We start from the raw sequence: 14,594 nt of genomic DNA, 5'->3' as shown, positions 1-14,594 counted from the left end.
TTAATTGACTAATATTTTTAGATTTTCATTCCACTGGTTTCCGTTGCTCGAATAGCGCTTCCGGCGCCATCCGATTACGTCACGGGGTCAGGGCTGCCATCTTGGTATGTCCGGAGAGGTGAGGGCTGGACCTTGGGCGCATCACTCCACCATGCCTCGGCCCTCCCTAGCACACCCCTCCGCGCTGCCCTTTAACGCCATTGGTTAATGTGTCTTTCGTGCAAATTATCGGCTTTGTATTTAGATTTTTTTTAAAGCAGAAATATTTTAATGTAAGCTTACATATGTAATCGGTACATTTTGAATCATTAATTTTTAACATTTAATTTGTCATTTTTAAATTTTCTTTTATTACAGTTTCGATTTGAATTACATGACTATTATTGCGGCTGCTGGGGGTGGGGTGTTGCCTTTGTGTTGTCTTCCCCAATCGCCTGCATCCGCTTTTTCCTTCTCTCGCCATTCCTTTGCGTTCCTTACTTATGCGTCTCTCCTTTTTCTGCACCCTCCTCTTTCTTGGTCTCTGCTGCCCTCTTCTTTCTGTAAAATCTTCTTCCTACCCCCACTCCTTTCCCAGCTCTCTTCCTTCCTTGCATAATTACTTTATCTTCAGCTTTCCTCTCTGCTTCCTTCTTCTGTACTTTTGCACCATTTCTTGAAATTTCTTGCGTTCAACCCTTTTTTCCAATTTTAATCCTATTCACTGTCTTTTTTTTTTAACAGCACATTTTATTTATTTTCCAAAGTGCCAAATGGGCAAACCCGGCAAGCATCAAACAGGTAAAAGGCATATTGTAGGATTTCTAGGCACCATATACCATCCCCTATGAAGGTCTGCAGAACATCAGACCAGAACCCCACTCCCCACATTCTCTGTCTTTTTTTACTTCCCTTCCTCTTTATTATTTTCCCTACTGGCTTCTGCTGTACCCTAGACACTGCCCACCCTTTAATTTCTTATTGGTTCCTATCGCTTCGCAGAATCTCTCTTCTATCCATCTGGCTTATTACGGTTTTCTTTCTTTGCACCTCCTCCATTTCTATCTTTCTTTACCCGCCCTTCAATACCTTTAATCCGTTTGTTTGATGAACTCGTCTTTGGTAGGTTTCTGTCCTTTAGTTTACCTTCCTCTTCATCTTTTAATTTCTGTCCTCTTCCCTTCTGCACTCTTCCATCCCTTTCCTCGCTGCACTCTTTCATCCCTTTCCTCTCCTACCTGCAGGCACAGTCATGTCTAGTTCTTTAAACTGCCCTATATTATGGCCTAATCTTTTTCTTCTTTTGTACACTTCTCACCACTCCCTTCTCTGTTGCCCCTTCGTCGTTCCCTCCCTAAGTCATCTACTCCCGTGTTCTCCCCCCTCACCCTTTGTTTCACTTTCTCCTGCTTACCTTGCCTCATTTTCACTCTTTTTAAAATGCAGGTTATTTGCTGTAGGTGCGCAACAGCAGCTCTAACTACACTTCTCTGGCATGAAATACAACAATCCTCAGTTTCTTTACCTTCCCATCCCAGCTCCTCTTATCTTATCACCTCCTACCCCATCCCCATTTATTCAGCATTCCCTCATCTCACTCATCACTGCCCACCTCCATCACTTACCTACCACTGTCTTCCGACTTCAGTTAATCTAGAGAGGGTAAACCCATGCTTTAACCACTCGACATGACAAGCTACAAGATTGAATTCTATGCAAGTTCACCTAATACCACACCCATGTCATGTCCTGGCTCTGTATGTATCATTCACAATAAATAGACAGTCTCAGCAGTACTGTTTTTATTAATATTTTTTTATGTAAAAATGACCTATGAAGCAGATTTACCTAGTATATTTAATAAGTTATATAGCATTAATAGTAGTCTTTAAACACAGAGTTTTTAAGGTTTGCACGAGGAGACTATTTCCCATATTATAGCCGAGTAGGGTTAGAGATACGATTCTTAGTTCGATACCTGGCATTCTTGGTCTGTGTTTGCAAGGGTTGTCAGAGAGTGTGCATGGTACTAACTTGCCAGGTAGTGGGTACCCAGTCATTTGGGGGTCTTAGTCAGGGCCACACAGGAGCAGATATTGCAGGTACATAATTCGTCCTGTGGAACAGTCTGATACTCGATGCAGGACTGAGTGGCTGAGCGATGAGGCGAACCGCTCTGGCTGTTTATTAAATGAATGGATTCATTATACAATGGTTGAAACCCAGGTCTGGCATTCTCATCAGTTACTTAAAGATGCATTGCATTAAGGAGGGAACATGTGGGCCACCTGTAGTCACCAGCTGCTTGAAGAAATGGAGGCATGGATGCAGGATTTAGATATTTAGGTTTCACGATCATTGGACACAGACAGGATGAAGTATGCTGGCATCTGGGACTGCATGCATGGAGTGCACAGGTTAGATAAGAAATAGTTGGCAGTTCCTGAGTTTGTCTGCTTAGACTGCTCTGCTCTGGTAATGTTCACTTTAAACTCTGTTTATGGGTGGACAAGAATATTCTCTCTACACCAGGTAGTGTTCCTCTTGTTTCTTTCAGCAGCAGAGTTTAATCTCAGCAGGATGATTCTGCCCCTTACATCTTGAAAGAGAGACAGCCTCTGAGAATGTTTCAGGCCGTTGCCTTCTTTTAAACTGGTGTACATTGCTTCTTGACTGAAAAGGTGAAATCTGGCTTTAACCCCTTCCAGGCTCATGACGAGCTGGGCTCGTCCTGAAGTAGCCTCCTACCAGGCTGATGACGAGCCCAGCTCGTCATGATCAATGGACTTTTGAAAATTCCAGCACAGGAGGAAAATATCACTAGCAGCGATGGTGTAAGGGCAGAGCAGTCTCCTGTCCGGTCCAAAGAATAGAGTCTTTGGTGGAAGTAAATCGCAACTAAGCTTATATTCCTTTTAGTTAGGCTTCGCTCCATGGCAACCATTTGGAGGTAACATTGCGACTTTCCCTTTAGGGATTGCAGGCTAGATAGTTCCGGTTCTCTGATGAAAGCACAGGAGTCAGGGAAGGGGGTGTGACCACAGCCTTTCTGTGAGGCATATGTCCCAGCTGAGCTTCCAGGGACAGTCTTTATGTAATTGTTACACTCAGGCCAAGTCGCAGGTAGATAAGTTGAGTTTCAGTCACTTGGCAACACAAATACTTTTCTCTGGATGATGATTCAAAGCCTGACACAGTGCTGGGCTTCTTATAGATATTCAATGGGATGTGTAAGTTGCAGTAGTAACGCACAGGGACTTGAAGAGATGACTAACTCTGGTTGCAATGGACCATAAAAGGCATGGTAGCGCTTCAGGAGCTACATACACGCAGGCTTGATCCCCAGTACGGAACACCACCCCACGTGTGCCCAGCATACACAAGTACAGGCCAGAGACACAGGAAAATTGAGGGGTCCAGCCATAAAATACTGCTTGGATTTTACCATGGCTATCCAACAGGCAATCTTTCTACTGTGGGTCAGGTAAAAAAAAAAGCATGTTCCCCTACTATAATTCTACAACCATCATCAGTTAATGGCATCATGTTCTTTTCATGTGTATGATAGTCACCCACAATAAAAGCACTACAGCTTTTGGTCTTTCCTGGCACCCCCAAAAAGCCTGTTACGTAAGTGTAGAGCAAGACACCATATTGGTCAAGAGACTTGTAACATGGGTTTCTTGCACCAGAAAATATTCCGGGTACTCAAACTTAGTTACTGACTTTGACTCGGAGTCTAATTTTATTTTGACCCCAAATCCAACTTTGACACTCACTTTGACCCTAAACTAACCTTAACTTTCATGCTAACCTTTAAGCTAACACTAGTCCGAGGCCTGCTTTTAAGCTCATTGCTCACCCATATCAGCACTATAATTTCTTCAGTTCAGTATCATTTATTTCTGCAATTAAGTTTTTTCAGTTGCACTTTTTTTACTGAAATGTGCCTTCTCTGAACAAAATGGATGGGAGTGGTTGAAAACCTTCTTGTTAATGGTTTTCAGTTCTAAACTTTTTTATTATTTGCTTATTTTGGTGTTATTTACGCAGCCTAATCTAGAGAGCGGGGAATGGGTGTTCTTAAGCTCCATGACCATGTAGTCGTTGAGTGAGAGAGAATGTCTGCTCCAAGACCAGTACTGTCCTAGGCCTCTTTGGAGGATGCCTAGTTTTTAGGTCTCGCCTGAGCCAGCGCATGCGTTGCTCGCCGAGACATTTTGTAAACGGCTTTTCAGAAGTACTACCAAAAGCTGGCTGGCCTCAAGTGTTCTTTTATGCGCACAATGACGAGCAGAGGCGCCATATGGCTTTTCTCTCTTGTTATGGTGCGCGCACATCGCACACCACTCACTCCCCTGCTTTTGCCGTTGTGCGCTCGCGTGAGCACCACTTGCGGCTTCCCGTCCCCCTTTGTTCACGATTGCGATCAGTTTTACTTTCATGGTCGGCCGTGCGGCCGCTTCAATTTTGGTTGTTATTCTTGTGCCTTAGTTTCCAAATATGTCAACACTGAAATAGTTTTAACGCAAAAGTCTGTATTTTATTGAGAACGAAAAATACATACCTACAGTTCGGCTTTAAAAAGGCATTGAGAACATTGTTTTAAAGGCGCTTCAGTCTGTCGAGCACGCCGTAGGAATGGTGTCTTTCGCTGACTATTGCATATAGGCATCAGGAAGTGCTGTATGTGTGTCCACAGTGACCTCATGAAGATACCCGTTGGCCCCATTATACGCAGGCGCCCCCTATTTTAGGCAGCTGAAACTGCCTTCTGGATTGCCAATGTATGCACTTGCTTTCCTTGCTGCCTACCCACATGGGCAGCAAGGAACTGTCGGGCTCTGTTGTTTGCATGCCGCCACTCTCGTAGAACGAAGGGGATGTGGCCTGTGCCACAGTGATTTCATTGGCTGGTCGTATTTACTGTTTTATAGCCTTCCAGATTACTTTACTGAGTTTGTCAAATCCGAAATTACACTTGTTCATTTGGAGATTTAGAGGCGAGGACACAGAAGAATGCATCACGCCCAGCATTCAGTACACAGAGGTGTGGTGTGGCAATTAATCTATGTACATTAGCATAGTCGCTGGAGCACAGAAAGCTCCTATCTTTGCCCTTTTGCATTGAGAACGCTTCCGCAAAAAGACAGTGTTGGCAACACCGACCACACACACCTTTCGACCTAGCGGTGAGCAAGCCTGCAAATAATGGAGAGAGCCAGCACACAGCCAAAGCGCGAGCCGAGCCATCAAAAGAATTAGCATGTATATAAGCAACACGCATTGTGAGAATACGACACAAAAATGTGTTTCCTTTTTTTTTAAATTAGATTATAATACTGCATTGAGTGGCATTTATTGAGAGTAATAGTTTCTTAATATGAACTTAATAGCAGTCAGGAAAACTCCTGACGGTGTTCCCAAGAGTAGTTTTTTACTGTACACATGATCAATGTTGCTGTTATATGCGACGCAACAATGTTGTCTATTAAAAAGTTGAGAGAAGAGCTGGGTTAGGATTAAACAAAATGAGAGCTAACAACTTTGTGAAACGCTGCTGTCCTAGCGAAAAAAATAGAAGCAGGGTAACTCTCCTGTCACCACGTTGTCTTTTTCTCACACTAAAATATAATTCCCTTCTAATTATGAAAGTGGAACTTTTCTTGGAGGAGATTCTACAAGCTCAGGAGGATGCATCCATATGTAAACTAGAAAGAACAAGAGACTTTGGGATCTAACAAACTTATTGACTCGCTTGGAGTGGTGAAGAGAGAAGGGTACACAAGGTAGACTGAATCATTCTTTTGCTGTAGCAACCTACCAAGTGCTTTGTCTCACCCTCACATGTGCAGTGTACAAGGATGCACATAGATTCTTGGGCCTTCTGATATTATCCCCTTTTTGGTGTCCCTGCACACATCATCTCGATGGCTAGGAGGGTGTGGTCTAGCTGTCTGTATATTTTAGGCCTTGTTACAGTTATTATCTATGCATCTATCTCTCACATACCCTCATCCATTACATCTCCAGGCACTGCATCCCATAACATGATATCCACACCTCAGTCGTTCTTATGCATGGTATGAAAACACTTCCAACGTAAAACAAGCATTGGCATAGCCAATAGGTCCCGCCTTTGGGACCTTGTAAGTATTTAGTTTTGCAGCATAATATCCTTGGTGCAACAACATAAACTGTTGCATGGCTAAACCCTTATAAGATCTCAAAGGCTAGACCTATTGGCTATGCCGATGCTTGTTAAGATTGGAACTCAGACCCGTGCCCTTCAACTTATTCGACTTGGACTATCTGTCTGGGAAGGAGTTGTCTCTTAACGTTTGGGACTCCAATTAAGAGCAGTTGGATTTTCACCTCAGCCTGCACACTTTCTTTTATGTATTATTTATCTATACTGACTGTATAGGGTTGGTTGTTGGCTTTGTATGATCTGTTGTAAGTTTTGTAGACGTTGTATGAATGTCTGCATGAGTTAGGGGTTGAGTGGAAGTGTACTGATGTTATACAAGGACTTGTTGGATACTATGCAATGGTCTGTTGGGGACAGCAAGAACCATTAAAATGCTGTGCAAGAGTTGTTATGCCCTACACATGGTCTGCTGTGGGATTTTCAGGTGTCTGGGGCCTTGTTGCACAACCTGTTGGAGGCGGAGATGGGGTCTGTTGGTACCTGCTGGGTCCCATCCAGGGTTTTTCTGGAATGTCTGGGCTTTTGGAAGCTATGCAAGATTACGTTAAAAGTTCTGTTGAGGGGGCATGAGATACAGCTTGTGGCCTTTGCAAATGTAGGGGAGCTTAGAGGTGTTGGGAGGTTATGATGGGTCATATGGTTCCCTGCACAGCCTCTCCACTGTGTTAGTAGTTTTGCAATGCTCTGGTTTGTGTTTTGAGTCTGTTGAAGGCTATACAAGATTTGTTGAAAGCTATACTAGGGTATGTTGCAAGTTCCTTTGGGCACTAACTGAGAGTCTGTGGATTTTTTTCAAGTTCATTAAGGGCCCGCGTTGGACTTTAAAGCAGTCTGCTGTGAGAGATCTTATACGTTCACTTGTTTCACACACATTATTTGATTATTATGGGTGTCCATTGGGGTCAGGTCATTAAGCCAGAGACTCTGAATGGAATAGAGATATGTTGGTGTCAGAAAGAAACCAGAAGTGAGGATTATTTTTATGTGAAAGAAAATCAATCCAGCTGTGAAATAGAAAAAATAATTGTAGTTAACAAAGAGACCAACATGGAGCTTGGGGGGTGGTGGGGCCATTTGGCCTCAATTGAAACCAGAGACTAGATTGATAGAATCAGAATTAGTCTGTAAAGGCTTCAACTGGTGTGGACAGTTGCATGTAAAGCTCAGCGGTTCATAGATGACTTTGGTAGAGTAGTGAACAGAGCATTGCCACCATCCAGGCAAGAGAGAATTATTGCATGGTTGTGGGAACAGTACATTTCTTAGATTTGGATTCCAAGTTTCCATCTTGCATTAGTGATAACAATGTGGGGTAATATGGAACCATAGAGTTGTGGTCTTTTTGGGTGTAGGAGTTCTGCCCTTCTTGGATAGGACGACGTCTTGCTTGTGTGAGGTAGGGTGGGTTTTAACTGCCTGCTTTCTACACTACCCCCCAAAATACTAACTTCATCTCTTTACTCTCCACAGACTTGCTGTGCCCTTGGCCTAGCAGCATGCAGTCCTTCCGCGAGCAGAACAACTACCACGGAACCCCGCAGAACTATTCACAAGACGTGCATGGTTCTTCTCGGCTGGAAGAGTTCAGCCCGCGGCAGCAGGCGCCCATGTTCCAGAGCAGCTTTGCCAACCGCCGGGGAGGGACATCGAGTGGTTCGCCAGCACCGCCGTCATCTACTATGGCTGGTGAAAGCCCTGGACACCCAGCCTACCAGGCATACCGTAAGGAAGCCAGTGAACTTTACTGCTTGGCCAACAAAGAAGCTTCACCAGGACAGCGCTCCACTCCCTCATCCAGGGCAGCACCGGGAGGACGTCGACCATCTGGTCCTGTGCAGAGCTATGGACCACCACAGGGTAGCGCTGGCTTTAGTAGCCAGTATGGCACAGACTCTGCTCACCATGGACCCTTTCCTGCCCAACACTCTACCCTGAGTGGTGTAGCGCAGTATCCACAGGATTATACTGGGTCCTTTTCGCCCGGAGGGACACAGTACCAGCCACCAAGTGCTGGCCAACAGCACCGTCAGCAGCTCTATCAGTCTCATCAGCCCTTGCAGCATGCCACTGGCCAGTCAGCCACAAGTGCTGCAGCCCACCAACAACAGATGCAGCGGGCTTTGGCTGCCTCTTCAGCTGGTTACCCCCTTCGGGTAGGGCAGTTTGCCCAACATTACCAAACTGCTGCACCTTCATCTTCGTCTTCTTCCTCATTCCCTACATCACAGCGCTTTGGACAATCAGGGCAGAGCTATGATGGCTACAGCTCAGTAAATGCGGGATCTCAGTATGATGGCCACATGGTTGGTGCCAATGCCCAAGGCTACTCCAGTACCCAGCCAGGCTACACATATCAAAGTCAACAGATGAAAGGTTTTGACCAGTCCAAGTTGGCCCAGGCCGGAGGAGGAGGGGGTGGTGGAGGAAACAGCAGTGGAGGAGGACAGCAGCTGACTCCACCAGCGCAGCCACCGGCACCCCAGCATCACATGCAGTATTCAAATGCCACCAAAATGACCATTCAGGGCCAGTCAGCACAATATGGACAGGCAGAGGCCCCCGTTCGGTCCCCTATGCAGTTCCAGCAGAATTTCAGCCCCATCTCTAATCCTTCTCCTGCCCCATCAGTCACCCAGTCCCCCAGCTGCAGTTCCACACCCTCACCCCTCATGCCTGGGAGTGGAGACGGCCCTCAAGGTGGAAGTGGTGGTGGCAACTCCATGCCACTGACTGGAAGGACCCGCATTCTGCAGATGATGCCACAGCTTAGCCCAACACCCTCCATGATCACCAGCCCCAGTGCACACAGTGGTGGCAGCAGCGGTTACAAGAGTTTCGGCTTGGAAGGGATGCAAGAGAAGCGCATGTCAGACCCAGGGCTCAGCAGCCTTAGTGCTCTGAGCAGCCAAGTGGCCAACCTGCCGAATACCGTTCAGCACATGCTGCTCTCTGATGCCCTTGCGCCGCACAAGAACCGTGGCAAACGCTCTGTCAAGAAGACTGACAGTGGTACCAATTCGGAGACCTCATCTCAGGCTGGAGAGCAGCAAGCAAAGTCCCCTTTGGCTCACTCTCCTGATGGTGGGAGCTCAAGTAGTTCTGAAGACCAGGAAGAACGCGTCCGTCAACTAAGCGGCCAAAGTACAGGCTCCGATTCGGCCTACAAAGAAGCTCCGTACAAGGAGCCTCCTTATAAAGAGCCCTCCTACAAGGAGGCTGCATACAAGGACGTTGCATACAAGGAAGCCCCATACAAGGACCCCATCCCAGATGAGCCCAGCTCACCCCAGCCGCATCTGATAAAAGAACCCCTAAGCGAGGCCCCAAAAGAAGACACTGGGCCCGCCGAGATTGAAGAGACAGTGGAAGCTGATGAGCCCCCAAAACCAAGTGAGAAAGTTGTTGGTGTGATTGTCTCCCGTGAAACTGTGGCTAGCCGGACTGAAAAGGAGGATGATGAGGATGATGAAGAGGAAGAGGAGGAGGAGGAGGAGCCAGAGGAAGAGGAGGAGGATGGGGGCACCTCTCCTGAAGCCACCGAAGATCCACCAAGGCCCCAAACTCCTCCTATCTCTGCTGAGGTTTCTAAAGAATCTAACCTGCCACCAACCCCCTATTCTGATGCAACACAGGGTGCACCCAAAGGGACCAAGGGTGTTGAGATTTCCTCCCATCACAACGGAGAGGACAATAACCTGTCTGGTCCCACCATTCCTGCCTCTGCTATTGGGGAAAAGACAGAACCTTCAAGGTCTCCTGGAAACTTGGGATACCCTTACAAAGACAACTTGAATGTCACTGCCCCTGTACCCAGGAGTGTTGGGGGTTTTCCGCAGTATCCGAAGGGCCAAGAAAAGGTAGACTCCCCGGGGCCAGCTGAAAAGAAAGCTGGGGGTAGCCACTCAAGGAATGAGAAGTTCCCCAGCCTTCTTCAAGAGGTCCTCCAGGGATACCATCATCAAGAACGGCGCTATGCCAGGAACGCACAGGAGAATCCAGCCTTGGCAGGAATATTGGAGGGGGCTGTGAGATCCAATCTTCTCATGGCTCAAGCAAGTGAGTTGCCCAGCCGTGGTAACCTGGGGAAGAATGTGGGTTCGATGTTAGACAATCCTCACTGGGGGCCATGGGATCGGAAATCTGCTGGGCCACCCCCTGAAGCTAAGCAGATCAACTTGGCTGAGTACTCCATGGCCAGAAAATTCGAGCTAGAGTCTCAAGCCCAAAGCCACGATTCTAGCATGTCAGAGAGACGGTCCGTCATCTGCGATATTTCTCCCCTGAGGCAGCTCATGCGTGACCCTGCAAGCCACTTGCACCACCATCCCCCGATTGGCCATGTAAGCTCCACACCTCAGGAGAGGATAGCAGATGTTAGGATGGTAAGGGGAGAGCGGGCACCACCAGGCATTGGCCAATCAGTCATTCTTCCTGGAGGACATGACCCTAAACTTCTGAAGGAGAATGAATTTGAGCCCAGTAAAGCACCCACTGGCCTCAATCATCGCAAATCTTCTGAGAGCAGCCACCCATTTGGTGCCAAACACGATGTACCCAGAGTCAATGCCAGAGCCCCATCACATGGTCCCACTGACTATACCCACCAAGAGAGTCGACCAACCCACAGTAGGAGAGGTGCAGGCCGCATGGGAGGCAGAGGGAAGTCAACTACCCAGGCTCATGAGTTTGGTGAAAAAATGAGACAGTCTCCTGGCCGTAGCCGAGGGCCATTGGATCCCCACCATGTAGGACCTCAGATGAGCTTGTCTGACCGTGCTAGCCGTGAGGCTTTTTATTCTGCCTTTTTCCAGAACTCAGAGACACAAGCCTTGGCTTCAGCCTACCATGCCAACGCACGGGCCAGCAACTATGGTGAGCCCCACCAAGGTCTGAATGCCCCACTCCACTTCAAGCGCCAAATGTACCAGCAACAGGAAGAGTTCAAAGACTGGGCTAACTCTGCCCAAGCAATACTATCAGCTCAGCATAGACAAGAGCAGACGCAGCGCAAGAGCCCCAGACAGGAGCCAATGCATGGCCGGGTGAGAAGCCCATACCGCAGCGAGAAGGAGGTTGCCCCTTATGGCCACCCCATGCCATATCACGATATCAGTGGGGTGCAGGAGCACAGTAGATCGCACAAGTTGGTCGAAGGTGTACCTGCTGGTGTTGCCCTTGATATGAAGCAGAGCAGCCAAAGGGCACAGCCAGTTGAGGCTGGTTGGAACCTGTCCCAGCAAGTTTCCCCCTCCAAAAAGACTAGTTTGCCAGTGCCTGGCAATCAGAAACGGTTTAGTCCTCAGTGGGAGACTGATGGTCACGTGGCAAGGCCAGAGGAGTCCACTGTGTCACCAAAGTTGGGGGGTACCATGCTGCGGCTACCTGGACAAGAGGAGTCCCATCAAAACCCTCTAATCATGCGGAGACGTGTGCGATCATTCATCTCTCCCATTCCTAGCAAGCGGCACCCACAGGATGGCAAACCTGCAGACGACAAGGCGCGCCCGACAGCTGCTCCAGCTAGGCACAGTGCAGAGCAGCCATTCAACTCGTATAGTCGCTTCCCTCAGAGTCGGGAGGGAGAGATTTCCCCAGCCAGGGGGGAACCTGCCAGGAATGCAGTCGGCTGCGAGATGAGGGGATCCCAACCTCTCTCGCTGAGCAGTCAAGCCAAGACCAAAATTCTGCCCCCACGCAAGGGGCGGGGTTTGAAGCTGGAAGCTATTGTCCAGAAGATCACCTCTCCCAGCATACGAAAAAGCACTGGTGCCTCCAGTAGTACAGAGATAGGGGGCGACACAGTCACCCTAGATGACATCTTGTCCCTGAAGAGCCGCCTCCCGGAGGCTGTTCCAGGGGAGGTCCCAGAGGTGAGGAAAGTTGAAGCCATGGCTCAAGCTATGACCCGAATGGAGGAGCCGGAGGACTTGGTGGTGAAATGTGACCTTCCACTAATGAAGCCACTTGACGTCTGGCGCAGTCCAGCTCAGGATGAGGTCAAGGAGGAGACATTAGAGCTGCCTAGCATTGGGATCGAGCCTATTGGGCCTATGGCTGCCCCAACTTTACAAACACTGGAAAGTAATCTTGACCGGCCTGATGCATCGCCTAATGGATCTGAACCCCGAACATACCTTGACCTAAAGAGTGTCTCTCCCGCCAGAGTGCCAGCCCCAGAACCTGTCATTGAAGTTTTGGATAAAGAGAGAGTTGTTCCTTGCGTGCCCCCCAAACCGGATCCTTTTCCACCCAAGGGTTACTTTCCATCAGGCAAGAAGAAAGGGCGCCCAATTGGAAGTGTGAACAAGCAGAAGAAACAGCAGCAGCAGAAGCAGCCACGGAAGCAGCAAGCTGCTTCTCAGCAGCTACTTCCAGCTGCCTTGCAGACCGAACAACTCCCGCTGGCTGAAGTTGTGGAAGGTGAGCCCAAGCCCAAGCGGCAGCGACGAGAAAGGAGAAAGCCTGCCGGACCACCAAGGCGCCGGAGAACTAAGCAGATGGTTCCCATAGTGGAGCCAGAAGAGCCTGAAATCAAGTTGAAGTATGCAAGCCAGCCGCCAGAGAAGGTGGAGGTACGTAGCAAGACTTTCATCCCTTACATCCATGTGGAGAGCCAAAGTGAAATCGGCGCCTCCTGCACCATCATCAACGCTGAGGAGGAAGAGCAGAACAAACTGGTGCTCCAGGTACGGAAGGTGCAGAGGCCAACATCCCCTCAACCTGAGGTCGTGGAAGGCAAGGCACTACCGAGCGCCACCTTTTTGCAGCAAGGCCCGGTGGTAACTGAATCTTCCATCATAGGTCGCTTGGTTTGCTGCCTGTGCAGGAAGTGGGCAAACTACAAGTACTTAGGGGACCTCTTCGGGCCGTTCTACACCCAGGAATATGCAGCTGGTTTGCCCAAGAGTGCACCAACAAAACGTTCTTCAGAGGTGCGCATTAAGTTGAAGGTCAGGCACAAAAGCGTCTCAGATGGCTCCAAATCTGAATCTGAGGAAGAGGAAGAGGAAATTGAGGAGAAGACCAAGGAGCAACGCAGTCTGACCACCCATCCGCGCTTCAAGCGACGGAACCGTGCCGAGGCAGCTGCTAAAAACACTGACTCTTCCCAGATGGGCCATGCGGACATAAAGGCCCCACTGGAGTTTGTGCCTGAACCTGAGGTACAGATCCCCGAACTACCTCTCGACAGCAATGAATACTGGGTCCACGAGGGTTGTGCCCTTTGGGCCAGTGGAGTGTACTACGTATGTGGCCGGCTCTACGGCCTGCAGGAAGCTCTGGAGATTGCGCATGAGATGGTAAGTAGCCAGTACCGAAGCAGTGAGAGTGTAAATGGTGTCTTACATTGTTTAATAGTGGGATGTCACCCTGTTTTACATGGTTCCTATAGCTACAACATTCTCTTTCCCTGTGAAGTGATTACTACACATAGTAATACCAAGTTACTTGAGAATTAGGGAATAGCAAATTGGGTCTTCTCTTGGATTTTGGCTAGAGTACAACTTTATCTCCGGTTAAGTTTGGATCGCCCCGTGGTGTGCTGCCTCTCCCTTAGAAGCTAATCTCTCCAAAGAAAGCTACTTTGCTATATAGCTTGGTTTGCTCACAGCCGACTGTCACTTTTATAAAACTCTTATCTCCCCACAGCACGGATTATCTCCTTTAGTAACCAGATCTTCACACATAAACTATCTCCTTCTTAAGAAGAAAATGCCCAATCTCTCCTTTTGAGCTTGATTCTTTTTGTAGTGATCTGGCTTTCTCTTAGAAGCTCGATCTCTGCTGATTGTCTGCTTCAGAGGTTTGGTGTTACAATAGTGTTCTACTAATGCATTAGAGGTTCCGTTACCTTGTAGATAATTTTGCTTCTTTAGCAGCAGGTGGAATTTTGTTCCATTGAAATTTGGATATTCCCACAGGCTGTAGTTACTGCCCCAAAAGTCAGATCTCCACCCATATTACAGTTACACTTTTTGTGGCATTTCGACCGTGTATCGTTTCACAGTGTGCAGTTTCACCTGTGGATCTAAATATCCCACAGTGTGCAATCTCTGCCTTAGAAGCTTGATATCCCAGCAGTGAGCAGTGCCTCCCTTAGAAGGACAATCTCAGTACAAATCGCTATCGCTCTTATAAGTATGGATCTCCCCATTATATGCAGTTTCTCCCCTAGGTGGCATGCTTCATCATTGGGGTGCATCCCAATCCTGTACGAATTGAGGCGTGCTGCGACTTAGCGATTATGCAGGAGCAATTACTGGTGTAGACTAGGTGAAGTAAAGGGGAGTGGAAATGGGTAATTAACCCCTTGCCTGCGGGGCTAATTCTCCCGCTGTGCTGGGGGGCGCGCACATAGCCCTGGTGTTCATGACGAGCTCAGCTCGTCATGAGCCACAGTGGC

General features: G+C 48.2%; 1 protein-coding gene across 4 annotated transcripts in view; it reads left to right on the top strand.

The window, feature by feature from the left end:
- The window catches only part of TCF20 (transcription factor 20), a 230,747-nt gene that overhangs the window by 121,405 nt on the left and 94,748 nt on the right, over positions 1–14,594 (top strand). For 2 of the 4 annotated variants that reach the window (XM_086958733.1, XM_086958727.1), the window contains exons 1-2: positions 731–780; positions 7,661–13,491. In XM_086958733.1, the coding sequence (XP_086814859.1) occupies positions 753–780; positions 7,661–13,491 (5,859 nt within the window). In that variant the 5' untranslated portion in view covers positions 731–752. Of the gene's footprint in view, positions 1–730; positions 781–7,660; positions 13,492–14,594 lie in introns of those variants that run through there. The other 2 variants (XM_086958741.1, XM_086958737.1) reach the window with 1 other exon arrangement.

This window comes from Lissotriton vulgaris, chromosome 1_1 (assembly GCF_964263255.1).
Source record: "Lissotriton vulgaris chromosome 1_1, aLisVul1.2, whole genome shotgun sequence".
Classification (NCBI taxonomy): domain Eukaryota; kingdom Metazoa; phylum Chordata; class Amphibia; order Caudata; family Salamandridae; genus Lissotriton; species Lissotriton vulgaris.
The sequence above is the reverse complement of the archived record's forward strand: the minus strand, read 5'-3'. Positions and strand labels throughout refer to the sequence as shown.